The sequence below is a fragment of the Bombina bombina genome, chromosome 2 (genome assembly GCF_027579735.1).
Source record: "Bombina bombina isolate aBomBom1 chromosome 2, aBomBom1.pri, whole genome shotgun sequence".
Classification (NCBI taxonomy): Eukaryota; Metazoa; Chordata; class Amphibia; order Anura; family Bombinatoridae; genus Bombina; species Bombina bombina.
This window is the reverse complement of record NC_069500.1, coordinates 124,718,015-124,735,180: the sequence shown is the minus strand read 5'-3', so window position 1 is coordinate 124,735,180 and position 17,166 is coordinate 124,718,015. Positions and strand designations below refer to the sequence as shown.

The 17,166-nt window shown below is 42.5% G+C and overlaps 1 protein-coding gene across 1 annotated transcript in view; it reads right to left on the bottom strand.

The window, feature by feature from the left end:
- Positions 1 to 17,166, bottom strand: part of NIM1K (NIM1 serine/threonine protein kinase) — a 186,788-nt gene that overhangs the window by 12,148 nt on the left and 157,474 nt on the right. Inside the window, exon 3 of the mRNA XM_053701254.1 lies at positions 8,457 to 8,725. Within this exon, the coding sequence (XP_053557229.1) occupies positions 8,457 to 8,725 (269 nt within the window). The remainder of the gene's footprint in view (positions 1 to 8,456; positions 8,726 to 17,166) is intronic.

The window sequence follows — 17,166 nt, the reverse complement described above, 5'->3', positions numbered from 1 at the left end:
CTGACAGGTGGCAAGAGTGAGTCTCTGCCCAGCGAATTATCTTGGAGACTTCTGACATCGCTAGGGAACTCCTGGTTCCCCCTTGATGGTTGATGTAAGCCACAGTCGTGATGTTGTCCGACTGAAATCTGATGAACCTCAGTGTTGCTAGCTGAGGCCAAGCCAGAAGAGCATTGAATATTGCTCTTAACTCCAGAATATTTATTGGGAGGAGTTTCTCCTCCTGAGTCCATGAACCCTGAGCCTTCAGGGAGTTCCAGACTGCACCCCAACCTAGAAGGCTGGCATCTGTTGTTACAATTGTCCAATCTGGTCTGCGAAAGGTCATACCCTTGGACAGATGGGCCCGAGATAACCACCAGAGAAGAGAATCTCTGGTTTCCTGATCCAGATTTAGAAGAGGGGACAAATCTGTGTAATCCCCATTCCACTGACTGAGCATGCATAATTGCAGCGGTCTGAGATGCAGGCGCGCGAATGGCACTATGTCCATCGCCGCTACCATTAAGCCGATTACTTCCATGCACTGAGCCACCGAAGGGCGAGAAGTAGAATAAAGAACACAGTGGAGCATTTAGAAGTTTTGATAACCTGGACTCCGTCAGGTAAATTTTCATTTCTACAGAATCTATTAGAGTCCCTAGGAAGGAAACCCTCGTGAGAGGAGATAGAGAACTCTTTTCTTCGTTCACTTTCCACCCCTGCGACCTCAGGAATGCCAGAACTATCTCTGTATGAGATTTGGCAATTTGAAAGCTTGACGCCTGTATCAGGATATCTTCCAGGTAAGGAGCCACCGCTATGCCTCGCGGTCTTAAGACCACCAGAAGTGAGCCCAGAACCTTTGTAAAAATTATTGGGGCTGTAGCCAACCCGAATGGAAGAGCTACAAATTGGTAATGCCTGTCTAGAAAGGCAAACCTCAGGAACTGATGATGATTCTTGTGAATCGGAATGTGAAGGTAGGCATCCTTTAAGTCCACTGTGGTCATGTACTGACACTCTTGGATCATGGGTAAAATGGTTCGAATAGTTTCCATCTTGAATGACGGAACTCTGAGGAATTTGTTTAGGATCTTTAAATCCAAAATTGGTCTGAAGGTTCCCTCTTTTTAGGGAACCACAAACATATTTGAATAAAACCCCTGTCCTTGTTCCGTCCACGGAACTGGATGGATCGCTCCCATTACAAGGAGATCTTGTATGCAGCTTAGGAATGCCTCTTTCTTTATCTGGTTTGCAGATAATCTTGAAAGGTGAAATCTCCCTTGTGGAGGAGAAGCTTTGAAGTCCAGAAGATATCACTGAGATATGATTTCCAACGCCCAGGGATCCTGAACATCTCTTGCCCACGCCTGGGCGAAGAGAGAGAGAGTCTGCCCCCTACTAGATCCGTTGTCGGATAGGGGGCCGCTCCTTCATGCTGTCTTAGAGGCAGCAGCAGGCTTTCTGGCCTGCTTGCCCTTGTTCCAGGACTGGTTAGGTTTCCAGGCCTGCTTGGATTGAGCAAAAGTTCCCTCTTGTTTTGAAGCAGAGGAAGTTGATGCTGCACCTGCCTTGAAATTTCGAAAGGCACGAAAATTTGACTGTTTGGCCTTTGATTTGGCCCTGTCCTGAGGAAGGGTATGACCCTTACCTCCAGTAATGTCAGCAATAATTTCTTTCAAACCAGGCCCAAATAAGGTCTGCCCCTTGAAAGGAATGTTGAGTAATTTAGACTTTGAGGTCACATCAGCTGACCAGGATTTGAGCCATAGCGCCCTACGCGCCTGGATGGCGAATCCGGAATTCTTAGCCGTTAGTTTAGTCAAATGAACAATTCAGAAACAAATGAGTTAGCTAGCTTAAGAGTTCTAAGCTTCTCAACAATTTCAGTCAATGGAGCTGTATGGATGGCCTCTTCCAGGGCCTCAAACCAGAATGCCGCCGCAGCAGTGACAGGCGCAATGCATGCAAGGGGCTGTAAAATAAAACCTTGTTGAATCAACATTTTCTTAAGGTAACCTTTTAATTTTTTATCCATTGGATCTGAAAAAGCACAACTGTCCACAACCGGGATAGTGGTACGCTTTGCTAAAGTAGAAACTGCTCCCTCCACCTTAGGGACAGTCTGCCTTAAGTCCCGTGTAGTGGCATCTATTGGAAACATTTTTCTAAATATAGGAGGTGGGGAAAAGGGCACACCGGGCCTATCCCACTCCATACTAATAATTTCTGTAAGCCTTTTAGGTATTGGAAAAACATCAGTACTCACCGGCACTGCATAGTATTTATCCAGCCTACACAATTTCTCTGGCACTGCAATTGTGTCACAGTCATTCAGAGCAGCTAATACCTCCCCAAGCAATACATGGAGGTTCTCAAGCTTAAATTTAAAATTAGAAATCTCTGAATCAGGTCTCCCCGATTCAGAGACGTCACCCACAGACTGAAGCTCTCCGTCCTCAGGTTCTGCATATTGTGACGCAGTATCAGACATGGCTCTTACAGCATCTACGCGCTCTGTATCTCGTCTAACCCCAGAGCTATCGCGCTTGCCCCTCAATTCAGGCAATCTGGATAATACCTCTGACAGGGTATTATTCATGATTGCAGCCATGTCCTGCAAAGTAATCGCTATGGGCGTCCCTGATGTACTTGGCGCCATATTAGCGTGCGTCCCTTGAGCGGGAGGCGAAGGGTCCGACACGTGAGGAGAGTTAGTCGGCATAACTTCCCCCTCGACAGACCCCTCTGGTGACAATTCTTTTATAGATAAAGACTGATCTTTACTGTTTAAGGTGAAATCAATACATTTAGTACACATTCTCCTATGGGGCTCCACCATGGCTTTTAAACATAATGAACAAGTATCCTCTGTTTCAGACATGTTTGTACAGACTAGCAATGAGACTAGCAAGCTTGGAAAACACTTTAAAGCAAGTTAACAAGCAATATAAAAAAATGTTACTGTGCCTTTAAGAGAAACAAATTTTGACAAAATTTGAAATAACAGCGAAAAAAGGCAGTTACACTAACAAAATTTTTACAGTGTATGTAACAAGTCAGCAGAGCATTGCACCCACTTGCAAATGGACGATTAACCCCTTAATAACAAAAACAGAATAATAAATGACAAAAACGTTTTTTAAACACATTCACAACAACTGCCACAGTCTACTGTGATTGTTACCCTCCTCAAACACGACTTTGAAGCCTTTTGAGCCCTTCAGAGATGTCCTGTATCATGCAGAGGGAAGCTGAATGTCTGTCAGTATTTTTATCTGCACAGAAAAGCACTAAAATAGGCCCTTCCCACTCATATTGCAACAGTGGAAAGCCTGTTACTAGGCAGAAATCAAGCCAGCCATGTGGAAAAAAACTAGGCCCCAATAAGTTTTGTCACCAAACATATAAAAACGATTAACATGCCAGCAAAAGTTTTATATTACACTTTTATAAAAGAGTATGTATCTCTGTTAATAAGCCTGATACCAGTCGCTATCACTGCATTTAAGGCTTAACTTACATTAATCCGGTATCAGCAGCATTTTTCTAGCAAATTCCATCCCTAGAAATATGTTAACTACACATACCTTATTACAGGAAAACCTGCACGCTATTCCCCCTCTGAAGTTACCTCACTCCTCAGAATATGTGAGAACAGCAAAGGATCTTAGTTACTTCTGCTAAGATCATAGAAATTACAGGCAGATTCTTCTTCTAATGCTGCCTGAGATGAAACAGTACACTCTGGTACCATTTAAAAATAACAAACTTTTGATTGAAGTTAAAAAAAACAACTATAATACACCACTCTCCTCTTACTACGTCCATCTTTGTTGAGAGTTGCAAGAGAATGACTGGATATGGCAGTGAGGGGAGGAGCTATATAGCAGCTCTGCTGTGGGTGATCCTCTTGCAACTTCCTGTTGGGAAGGAGAATATCCCACTAGTAATGGATGATCCGTGGACTTGATACACTTAACAAGAGAAAAGTATATAAGGAGGACCAGGTAGCCGCCTTACAAATCTGATCCATAGAAGCCTCGTTCTTAAAGGCCAAAGAGGAAGCCACTGCTCTAGTGGAATGAGCCGTTATCCTCTCAGGAGGACGATGTCCTGCTGTCTCGTTAGCTAAGCCGATGACACTCCTTAACCAAAAAGATAGGGAAGTCGAAGTAGCCTTCTGCCCCTTACGCTTCCCCGAATAGATAACAAACAAAGAGGAAGATTGTCTAAACTCCTTAGTAGCCTGAAGATAGAACTTTAAGAAGCGAACCACATACAAATTGTGAAGTATGCGTTCCTTCGATGAAGAAGGATTAGGACACAAGGAAGGAACCACAATCTCCTGATCGATGTTGCGATCTGACACAACCTTAGGAAGAAAACCTAATTTAGTACGTAAAACTGCCTTATCTGCATGAAAAATCAGATAAGGGGGCTCACATTGCAAAGCAGAGATCTCAGAAACTCTGCATACAATTTAATTTCAACGGAATGCAGAGGCTCAAATGGAACCTGTTGCAAAACCCAAAGAACAAGATTTAGGCTCCAAAGAGGAGCCCCAGATCTAAACACAGGTCTAATCCTAATCAGAGCCTTAAAGGACTGCACGTCTGAAAGCTCAGCCAGTGTCTTGTGCAATAAAACCGACAGGGCCGAAATCTGTCCCCTCAGAAAACTAGCAGAAAGGCCCTTCTCTAGCCCAAAAAAAATTATAAGATCCTGGCAACCCTAACTCTGTGCCAGGAAAAACCACGCTCTTCACACCAGAATAAGTAGGTCCTCCACACCTTGTGGTAGATACGCCGGGTAACTGGTTTACAAGCTTGAATAAGAGTATCAATGACACTCTCAGAGAAACCTCTCTTGGCTAAGACTAAGCGTTCAATCTCCACGCAGTCAGCCTCACAGAATCTAGGTTTTGATGAACAAATGGACCTTGTATCAGCAGGTCTCTGCGACAAGGTAACTTCCACGGAGGAGATAAGGACATCCCCACTAGATCCGCGAACCACGTCCTTCGTGGCCACAATGGAGCAGTATTACTGATGCCCGCTCCGGCTTGATGCGGGCCACCACTCGAGGAAGAAGTAGTAATGGAGGAAAAATATATACGAGTTTGTACCTCCAGGTCACTGCTAGGGCATCTATTAGATCCGCTTGGGGATCCCTCGACCCGTACCTGGGTAGCTTAGTATTGAGACGGGACGCCCTGAGATCTATCTTCGGCATCCCCCACTTGCTGCATATCTCTGCAAACACCTTGGGATGGAGAGAACATTCCCCTGGATGGAAGGATTGCCTGCTGAGAAAATCCGCCTCCCAGTTGTCTGCGCCCACTCCAGAATCTGAGATACTTCCTTCATCGCCAAGGAACTTCTCGTTTCTCCCTGATGGTTGATGTAAGCCACCGAGGTTAGATTGTCAATTGGAATCTGATAAACTGAGACGAACCCAGAAGTGGCCAAGCCTTTCAGGACTTGAAAATTGCTCATAGTTCCAAAATATTGATCGGGAGGGAGGACTCCTCCAGAGTCCACAACCCCTGTGCCTTCCTGGCACCCCAAACAGCTCCCTATCCGGATAGGCTTGCGTCCGTATTCACAATCTCCCAGGATGGTCTTAAGAAGCATTTCCCTCGGGACAGATGATCTGGACAGAGCCACCAAGAGAGCGATTATCTCACCGGCTATCTAATACAATCTGTTGAGACAGATCTGAATGATCGCCGTTCCACTGCCTCAGCATGCACAGTTGTAAAGGTCTGAGACGGAACCTGGCAAAAGGAATGATGTTCATGCAGGACACCATGAGACCAATCAGCTCCATACACTAAACCACAGAGGGACTCAAGGAGGTCCGGAGGGCAAGACATGCCGAAGTTAGCTTGCAACGTCTCTGGTCTGTTAGAAATATCCTTATGGATATGGAGTCTATTATAGTACCCAAGAATTCCTCCCTGGTAATTTGGATAATAGAACTCTTTTCCAAGTTTATCTTCCATCTATGTGATCAAAGAAGACTGGGAAGGGACTCAGAGAATTCTTCCACAAGCAGAAAGGATGGTGCTTGCACCAGAATATCGCCCAAGTATGGGGCTACTGCAATACCCTGAGTTCTGGCAACGGCTAGAAGAGCCCCTAGAACCTTCGTAAATATTCTTGGAACAGTAGCTAGGCCAAATGGAAGGGCAAGTCCAGGAATGCAAACCTCAGGAACTGAAAGTGTTCCCTGCGGATTGGAACATGAAGGTAAGTGTCCTTCAGATCTATAGTGATCATAAACTGGCCTTCCTGAATTAAAGGAAGGATGGACCTTATCGTCTCCATCTTGAAGGAAGGGACACTGAGAAATTTGTTTAAGCACTTTAGGTCCAGAATTGGGCGGAGAGTTCCCTCCTTCTTTGGAACCATGAAAAGGTTTGAATAAAACCCCAAACCTCTTTCTTCTATAGGCACTGGGATAACAACATTTCAGGATAGATCCCGAACGCACCTTAGAAAGACATCCCTCTTTTCTGGTCTGGTAGACAGATTCGAGATTTGAAGCATATCTTGTATCCCTGAGATACCACCTCCAGATCCTGTACGTCCTTGAATCAGGCGTCTAAAAAATAGACAGTCTGCCCCCTACATGATCCAATCTTGGATCGGAGGCCACCCCTTCATGCTTATTTGTTTTCAGCTGCCTTCTTATTCTGCTTGGATTTATTCCAGGACTGAGCCGGCTTCCAAGTATTCTTGGGTTGCTCGGGCTTGGAGAAGAGTTGTTGTCGTTGGGATTTGTCAGAACGTCAGGAACGAAAATTAGAAGATTGTCGTCCCTAAGACTTGTTGTTCTTATCTTGCAGTAGGTAACCATAGAAATAATGGAGTCCAGGCCTGGACCAAATACAATCTTCCCCTTGAAGGGAAGAGAAAGGAGTCTGGACTTAGCAGTCATAGCCGCAGACCAAGACTTCAACCAAAGCGTCCGGCGGGCTAAGACCGCAAAGCCAGAGGCCTTTGCATTTAGGTGAATAATTTGCATGTTTGCATCACAGATAAAAGAATGAGCAATTCTCAGAGCTTTAATTCTGTCTTGAATATGCTCAAGGGGAGACTCCACCTCAATGCGTTCAGACAAAGAGTCACACCAGTAGGTAGCTGCTCCGGCAACTGTGGCAACTGCAACCACCGGTTGAAACAAAAATCCCGTATGTTGAAACATCTTTCTCAGAAAAGTTTTCATTGTCTTATCCATTGGCTCTCTGAACAAAGAACTATCCTCAAGAGATATAGTAGTATGTTTAGCAAGCATAGAGATAGCACCTTCCACCTTAGGAATGGAGCCCCACAAATCTAGTTGAGAGTTCGGGACCGGGAACAACTTTTTAAAAGTAGAAGAGGGGGAAAAGGAAGAACCAATTCTTTCCCATTTGTTCTTAATAATGTTCGCCATCTTAACAAGCACAGGAAAAGTCAAAGGAACTTTCCTTTCTTCGTTAACTCTGTCTAATTTAGGTATCGTAGGTTCTTCAGGCAGCGCGGCCTCTGGAACCTCTAACATAGACAGAACCTCCTTTAATAAAAAAATGCAAGTGCTCAATTTTAAATCTAAAGGACGGTTCCTCCGCAGCAGGAGGCTTAGACGCCAAGAACTGACCCAGAAAGTTTACCCTCTGAAGCTCTTCATCAGATAACTGGGACATAATAGCTATATCCGATAAATATTTAGATGACTCAAGGTCAGGAGAGCTATGTTTAACCTTTCTCCTGCATTTGTTAGAGTGAGGTAATGCACTGAGGGCCGCAGACACAGCTGTTTGTATCTGCGCAGCAAAGTCCGCAGAAAGAAGGCCCCCTCCGGATGGAGGATTAGATGTGCTTTTTTATAACGGTGTTAAGGCATGTGGAACATAATTGAGTGGGCAGGAAAACCACGGCCTCCTCACAATATAAACAGGTATGATTTAGTACAGAAGGCGTACCTTCTAAAATATCAGAGTCCTCCAGAGCTCAGGTTATACCAACAGAAGGATACAAATACAAGGTTTTTTATATTATAGAAAACTGCACCTTTATACTCCCAATGGCTGGAGCACTCACCACCTCCTAGACCCAAACAATTAACAGAGGAAACGCTCTCCTCAGGTTTAAATCTCAGCCAGAATGGAGGAAATGAACATAGACCACACCCGGTCACATGGAGTGCAAGACACTTCTCTGCCACCTCCTAACGTGAGGAAAGGCAAATAATGACTGGGGTAGTGAGGAAGTGGGAGGGATATTTAAGCCTTTGGCTGGGGTGTCTGCCTCCTCCTGGTGGGCAGGTGTTGTATTTCCTAACAGTAAGGAATGAAGCCGTGGACTCTCCCTATTTTAGGAAGGAAATAAGCCTTCTAGAATTGCTCTAAAGGGATGGATACAAACATGCTAATGTAGGAATGTCATAAATACATTATTGTGCTGACAAATAACTTATCTCACCATATGTTTCACTGCAGAAACTATCTGAGAGAAGATCTGCTTGCTTTCTGACTCTGATAACTTTCCTTCAGTGTTTATTTTGGCAAATAGCTCCCCTCCTCCTGCGTACTCCATCACAAGGTGCAGTTTTGACAGCGTTTCTACAACTTCATAAAGTCGAATGATATTTGGATGTTGAAGCCTCTCCATGCTGGAAATTTCACGAGACAAAAGGCGCTGAGTCTTCTGATCCAGTTTGGTTTTATCCAAGATTTTTATTGCAACTTTTTCTGAAAGTACACAAACGTTTAAAATAAATTTAAGCAATAAAATTCATGACAATTTTTTTTCTTTGTGATTAATTTCTACTGACAAAAGCAGTAAAGTGGTGGATAACCCTCTTCTATAATAATAAAAATGATCAGACATTAAAGTGAACTGCTAATGTTATATTTGTCTAAACACACAGTCTAAATAGTTAAGTAGTGAAAAGCTAATTGTGGTTGAGAGGCAGTAAGCAGAGGGCCCTGGTGCAAGAATTTGTTTTGGGCCCCCAGACATATATATATATATATATATATATATATATATAGATATATATATATATAGATATATATATATATAGATATATATATATATATAGATATATATATAGATATATATATATAGATATATATATATATATATATAGATATATAGATATAATATATATATATAGATATATATATATAGATATATATATATAGATATATATATATAGATATATATATATAATATATATATATATATATATATATATATATATATATATATATATATATATATATATATATATATATATATATATATATATATATATATATATATATATATATATATATATATATATATATATATATATATATATATATATATATATATATATATATATATATATATATATATATATATATATATATATATATATAGAGAGAGCGAGAGCGAGAGCGAGAGCGAGAGCGAGAGCGAGAGCGAGAGCGAGAGCGAGAGCGAGCGGAAAAAGAGAGCGGAAAGAGCGGAAAAAGAGAGCGGAAAGAGCGGAAAAAGAGAGCGGAAAGAAAAAAGAGAGAGAGCGAGAAAGAAAAAAGAGAGAGAGCGAGAAAGAAAAAAGAGAGAGAGCGAGAAAGAAAAAAGAGAGAGAGCGAGAAAGAAAAAAGAGAGAGAGCGAGAAAGAAAAAAGAGAGAGAGCGAGAAAGAAAAAAGAGAGAGAGCGAGAAAGAAAAAAGAGAGAGAGCGAGAAAGAAAAAAGAGAGAGAGCGAGAAAGAAAAAAGAGAGAGAGCGAGAAAGAAAAAAGAGAGAGAGCGAGAAGAGAGAGAGCGAGAAAGAGCGTGAGAAAGAGCGTGAGAAAGAGCGCGAGAAAGAGCGCGAGAAAGAGCGCGAGAAAGAGCGCGAGAAAGAGCGCGAGAAAGAGCGCGAGAAAGAGCGCGAGAAAGAGCGCGAGAAAGAGCGCGAGAAAGAGCGCGAGAAAAAAAAGAAAGAAAAAAAGGAGAGAAAATAACTCATTGTGTAGTTCATTAACAAATCAAGACAGGCCACTAGGTTTGTTTTTCCCCCAGAAAACCTCTGAATTTCATGGTTTCCAATGCAGCAATGGATTCTGGGTAAGATATGCAAATGAGGTTCACAATATACTTTTTTTTTACTTCAAGTGTGCTGTTATGCAGACCCCTTTACGCCAAAGCATCGCTGTTCAAAAACCTTTAAGCTTAGCTAGGGTTAGTCCAGTGATTCAGAACCATCCCAGGACAGCCTGTTTTGTGGAAATCATTAAATAATATAAATTGGGACAATGTATTCTCTAATAAAAATACAGAGGATGGGGGTTCCCAAGGATGAACCTCAGAGATGCTACTGGGGGGGAACAGAGATGGACTCAAACTCATGCGCTTAAGGGGACACTGTCATTCCACTATGACATTCTTCTCGACCCCTCCTCCCACCATAAAATTTCCCAGCATCTAGCATGGGCGAGAGAACTACATTTTACTGCTGACACTGACTCCTGGCACAAAGAACTTTTATTTACCAAAAAACTGTTACACTGTGCGACACTATGGGAACCCCATTACAAGCTCACCGTACAATGGCATTTAGTTCCTACAGCTCTACACAAAATCTACAGTAATTACCCCCCCCCCCCACACACACACATGTTGGAGAGGATGTGCCCAACCAGGAACTCAGTCACATCTGGTGGTCCTGCCCAAAAATTGAGCCTGTTTGGACACAGTTTTTGGACATTATCAGCTCTCTGAGCATCACCCATTCACTTAGCCCATAAACATGTCTCCTCTATCTAGATTTTCCGACATTATCCCCTGCCCAAAAATCTATAACCATTTATCTACTTATCTCCATTAAGCTTGAAATTGCAAAAGCGTGGAAGCAAAAATCGCCCCCCTCCATCTCACAAATCATCACAGCAGTTAATTTTCTGTTGAGGATGGAATCATACTCCTACTCGGTTTTAGAAAAAACGGACGCTTATCACGAAATTTGGGCACCCTGGATAGAGAAATTCCCCCACTGAGACATTTGGATAATTACTGCTGTCCCCTCCCCCCTCCCCTCCTAATAATCTACGATAGATATTGAACTATGAGGTACAATATGGAAAATGAGAAATAATTGCATAGAATAAGACATCTTTGTTTAGTTTACACCGGGAAACTAGCAGCCACATTTGTACTGTTATTTGCTGCTCATTCTATATACCAGGTATTCATTGCCTCTGCTCACTTTTGTCTTAATGTTAATTATATTCCATTTATAACCATTTTGGCATAGTCTGTATCACTATGTGGACATACTTGATACCTATGTATGCTGACTTATCACTTTCTCAATTAAAAAGTTTTAAAAAAAATAAAGTCATTGGATAATGTAAGGTTACTTTTTTTCAAATTGTGTTTTACACATATCTCATTTAATGTTATTTTTCTCAATTTCTTATTAAAATAACAAAACAATAAGTAGTTTGGAAAAAAAAAAAAATACAGGAGGATAAAAGGATAATATTTAAAACTGTTAAATAAATATACATATCAACAAATACCATATGGTTATAAAAATCAAAAATCAAAGCCAATGTGGCTAAATAAAAATGTGTTGAGAAATTAGGAAAAAAACGTAGGGCATTTAAATTATTCAAAGAAAATAGTACAGACTCAACATTCCATATTTATAAGCAATGTAACAAAGCATGCAAAGACATAATTTATGCTTACCTGATAAATGTATTTCTCTTGTGGTGTATCCAGTCCACGGATCATCCATTACTTGTCTGATATTCTCATTCCCAACAGGAAGTTGCAAGAGGACACCCACAGCAGAGCTGTCTATATAGCTCCTCCCCTAACTGCCATATCCAGTCATTCGACCGAAAACAAACAGAGAAAGGAGAAACCATAGGGTGCAGTGGTGACTGTAGTTTAAAATTAAAAAATACCTGCATTAAAATGACAGGGCGGGCCGTGGACTGGATACACCACAAGAGAAATAAATTTATCAGGTAAGCATAAATTATGTTTTCTCTTGTAAGGTGTATCCAGTCCACGGATCATCCATTACTTGTGGGATACCAATACCAAAGCTAAAGTACACGGATGAAGGGAGGGACAAGGCAGGTACTTAAACGGAAGGTACCACTGCCTGTAAAACCTTTCTCCTAAAAATAGCCTCCGAAGAAGCAAAAGTATCAAATTTGTAGAATTTTGAAAAAGTATGAAGCGAAGACCAAGTCGCCGCCTTGCAAATCTGTTCAACAGAAGCCTCATTTTTAAAGGCCCATGTGGAAGCCACAGCTCTAGTAGAATGAGCTGTAATCCTTTCTGGAGGCTGCTGGCCAGCAGTCTCATAGGCTAAGCGGATTATGCTTTTTAGCCAAAAAGAAAGAGGTTGCCGAAGCCTTTTGACCTCTCCTCTGTCCAGAGTAGACAACAAACAAAGCAGATGTTTGTCGAAAATCTTTAGTAGCTTGTAAGTAAAACTTTAAAGCACGAACCACGTCCAGATTGTGTAATAGACGTTCCTTCTTTGAAGAAGGATTAGGACACAAAGACGGAACAACAATCTCTTGATTGATATTCTTATTAGATACCACCTTAGGTAAAAACCCAGGTTTGGTACGCAGAACTACCTTATCTGCATGGAAGATCAGATAAGGAGAATCACATTGTAAGGCAGATAACTCGGAAACTCTACGAGCCGAGGAAATACCTACCAAAAAAAGAACTTTCCAATATAAAAGTTTGATATCTATGGAATGAAGAGGTTCAAACGGAACCCCCTGAAGAACTTTAAGAACCAAATTTAAACTCCATGGTGGAGCAACAGGTTTAAACACAGGCTTGATTCTAACTAAAGCCTGACAAAATGCCTGAACGCCTGGGACATCCGCCAGACGCTTGTGCAAAAGGATAGCGCAGAAATCTGTCCCTTTAAGGAACTAGCTGACAATCCTTTCTCCAATCCTTTTTGGAGAAAAGATAATATCCTGGGAATCCTGACCTTACTCCATGAGTAGCCCTTGGATTCACACCAATAAAGATATTTCCGCCATATCTTATGATAGATTTTCCTGGTGACAGGCTTTCGTGCCTGAATTAAGGTATCAATGACTGACTCGGAGAAACCACGCTTTGATAAAAATCAAGCGTTCAATCTCCAGACAGTCAGCCTCAGAGAAATTAGATTTGGATGGTTGAAAGGACCTTGAAGTAGAAGGTCCTGTCTCAGCGGCAGAGTCCATGGTGGAAAGGATGACATGTCCACTAGATCTGCATACCAAGTCCTGCGTGGCCACGCAGGCACTATCAAGATCACTGATGCTCTCTCCTGCATGATTTTGGCAATCAGACGAGGGAGCAGAGGAAACAGTGGAAACACATAAGCCAGGTTGAAGGACCAAGGCGCTGCTAGAGCATCTATCAGCGTTGCCTTGGGGTCCCTGGACCTGGATCCGTAACAAGGAAGCTTGGCGTTCTGGCGAGACGCCATGAGAGCCAGTTCTGGTTTGCCCCAACGATGAACCAATTGTGCAAACACCTCCGGATGGAGTTCCCATTCCCCCGGATGAAAAGTCTGTCGACTTAGAAAATCCGCCTCCCAGTTCTCTACACCTGGGATATGGATAGCTGATAGGTGACAAGAGTGAATCTCTGCCCAGCGAATTATCTTTCAGACTTCTAACATCGCTAGGGAACTCCTTGTTCCCCCTTGATGGTTGATGAACCTCATTGTCGCTAGATGAGGCCAAGCCTGAAGAGCATTGAATATCGCTCTTAGTTCCAGAATGTTTATTGGAAGGAGTGACTCCTCCTGAGTCCACGATCCTTGAGCCTTCAGGGAGTTCCAGACTGCACCCCAACCTAGAAGGCTGGCATCTGTCGTTACAATTGTCCAATCTGGCCTGCAAAAGGTCATACCTTTGGACAGATGGGCCCGAGATAGTCACCAGAGAAGAGAATCCCTGGTCTCTTGATCCAGATTTAGTAGAGGGGACAAATCTGTGTAATCCCCATTCCACTGACTGAGCATGCAGAGTTGCAGCGGTCTGAGATGTAGGCGTGCAAACGGCACTATGTCCATTGCCACTACCATTAAGCCGATTACTTCCATGTACTGAGCCACCGAAGGGCGAGGAATGGAATTTTGAACACAGCAGGAATTTAGAAGTTTTGATAACCTGGACTCAGTCAGGTAAATGTTCATTTGTACAGAATCTATCAGAGTCCCTAGGACTCTATCCCTAGGGGGATAGAGAACTCTTTTCCTTGCTCACCTTCCACCCATGCGACCTCAGAAATGCCAACACTATGTCCGTATGAGACTGGGCAATTTGGAAGTTTGACGCCTGAATTAGGATGTCTAAATAAGGGGCCACTGCTATGCCCCGCGGCCTTAGGACCGCCAGAAGCGACCCCAGAACCTTCGTAAAAATTCTTGGGGCTGTAGCTAGCCCAAAGGGAAGAGCTACAAACTGGTAATGCCTGTCTAGGAAGGCAAACCTGAGAAACCGATGATGATCTTTGTGTATCGGAATGTGAAGATAAGCATCCTTTAAATCCACTGTAGTCATGCATTGACCCTCCTGGATCATAGGTAGGATGGTACGAATAGTCTCCATCTTGAATGATGGAACTCTGAGGAATTTGTTTAAGATCTTTAGATCCAAGATTGGTCTGAAGGTTCCCTCTTTTTTGGGAACTACAAACAGATTTGAGTAAAAACCCTGTCCCTGTTCCTCCTTTGGAACTGGATGGATCACTCCCATAACTAGGAGGTCTTGTACACAGTGTAAGAATGCCTCTCTCTTTATCTGGTTTGCAGATAATTGTGAAAGGTGAAATCTCCCTTTTGGGGGGGAAGCCTTGAAGTCCAGAAGATATCCCTGGGATATAATTTCTAATGCCCAGGGATCCTGAACATCTCTTGCCCACGCCTGGGCAAAGAGCGAAAGTCTGCCCCCTACTAGATCCGTTATCAGATAGGGGGCCGTTCCTTCATGCTGTCTTAGAGGCAGCAGCAGGCTTTTTGGCCTGCTTACCCTTGTTCCAGGTCTGGTTAGGTCTCCAGACCGTCTTGGACTGAGCAAAAGTTCCCTCTTGTTTTGCATTAGAGGAAGTGGATGCCGCACTTGCCTTGAAGTTTCGAAAGGCACGAAAATTAGACTGTTTGGCCCTTGATTTGGACCTATCCTGAGGAAGGGCATGACCTTTTCCTCCAGTGATATCAGCAATAATCTCCTTCAAACCAGGCCTGAATAGGGTCTGCCCCTTGAAGGGAATGTTAAGCAGCTTAGACTTTGAAGTAACGTCAGCTGACCATGATTTAAGTCATAGTGCTCTGCGCGCCTGTATAGCAAAACCAGAATTCTTAGCCGTTAGTTTAGTCAAATGAACAATGGCATCAGAAACAAAAGAATTGGCTAGCTTAAGTGCTCTAAGCTTGTGAAGTATGTCATCCAATGGAGTCGCTACCTGTAAAGCCTCTTCCAGAGACTCAAACCAGAACGCCGCAGCAGCAGTGACAGGAGCAATGCATGCAAGGGGCTGTAGGATAAAACCTTGTTGAATAAACATTTTCTTAAGGTAACCCTCTAACTTTTTATCCATTGGATCTAAGAAAGCACAACTGTCCTCGACAGGGATAGTAGTACGCTTTGCTAGAGTAGAAACTCCTCCCTCCACCTTAGGAACTGTCTGCCATAAGTCCCGCGTGGTGGCGTCTATTGGAAACATTTTTCTAAAAATAGGAGGGGGAGAGAAAGGCACACCTGGTCTATCCCATTCCTTAGTAATAATTTCTGTAAACCTTTTAGGTATTGGAAAAACATCAGTACACACCGGCACTGCATAGTATTTATCCAGTCTACACAATTTCTCTGGCACTGCAATTGTATCACAGTCATTCAGAGCAGCTAAAACCTCCCTGAGTAACACGCGGAGGTGTTCAAGCTTAAATTTAAATGTATAAATATCAGAATCAGGTTGCATCATCTTCCCTAAATCAGAAACATCACCCACAGAACAAAGCTCTCCTTCTTCAGCTTCTGCATATTGTGAGGCATTATCAGACATAGCTCTTAAAGCGTCAGTATGCTCTGTATTTCGTCTAACTCCAGAGCTATCTCGCTTTCCTCTAAATTCAGGTAGTCTGGCTGATACCGCTGACAGTGTATTATCCATGACTGCCGCCATGTCTTGTAAAGTAAACGCTATGGGCGCCCTAGATGTACTTGGCGCCATTTGAGCGCGAGTCCCTTGAGCGGGAGTCAAAGGATCTGACACGTGGGGAGAGTTAGTCGGCATAACTTCCCCCTCGTCAGATTCCTCTGGTGATAAATTTTTTAAAGACAGAATATGATCTTTATTGCTTAAAGTGAAATCAGTACATTTGGTACACATTCTAAGAGGGGGCTCCACAATGGCTTTTAAACATAATGAACAAGGAGTTTCCTAATGTTTATACAGACTAGCAATGAGACTAGCAAGCTTGGAAAACACTTTAAATCAAGTTAACAAGCAAATATAATAAACGGTACTGTGCCTTTAAGAGAAACAAATTTTGTCAGAATTTGAAAAACAAAATTTTTACAGTGTGTATAATAAGCTAACAGAGCATTGCACCCACTTGCAAATGGATGATTAACCCCTTAGTTCAAAAAACGGATCAAAAAAACGATAGATGTTTTTTAACAGTTACACCAAACTGCCACAGCCTTGCTGTGGGCCTACCTTCCCCAACAAACGATTTAGGAAGCCTAAGAGCCCTTCAGAGATGTCCTATAGCATTCAGGGGACTCCTGGATGTCTCAGTCTGTAAAAGTTACTGCGCAAAAAAGCGCTAAATTAGGCCCCTCCCACTCATAGTAACAGTGGAAAGCCTCAGGAAACTGTTTCTAGGCAAATTTAAGCCAGTCATGTGGAAAAAACTAGGCCCCAATAAAGTTTTATCACCAAAGTATATATAAAAACATTTAAACATGCCAGCAAACGTTTTATAATGTAAATATAAAAGAGTATTACCTCAGAAAGTAAGCATGATACCAGTCGCTATTAAATCACTGTATTCAGGCTTACCTTACATAAATTTGGCATCAGCAGCATTTTCTAGCATTCACATCTTCTAGAAAAATCTTAACTGCACATACCTCATAGCAGGATAATCTGCACGCCATTCCCCTGCTGA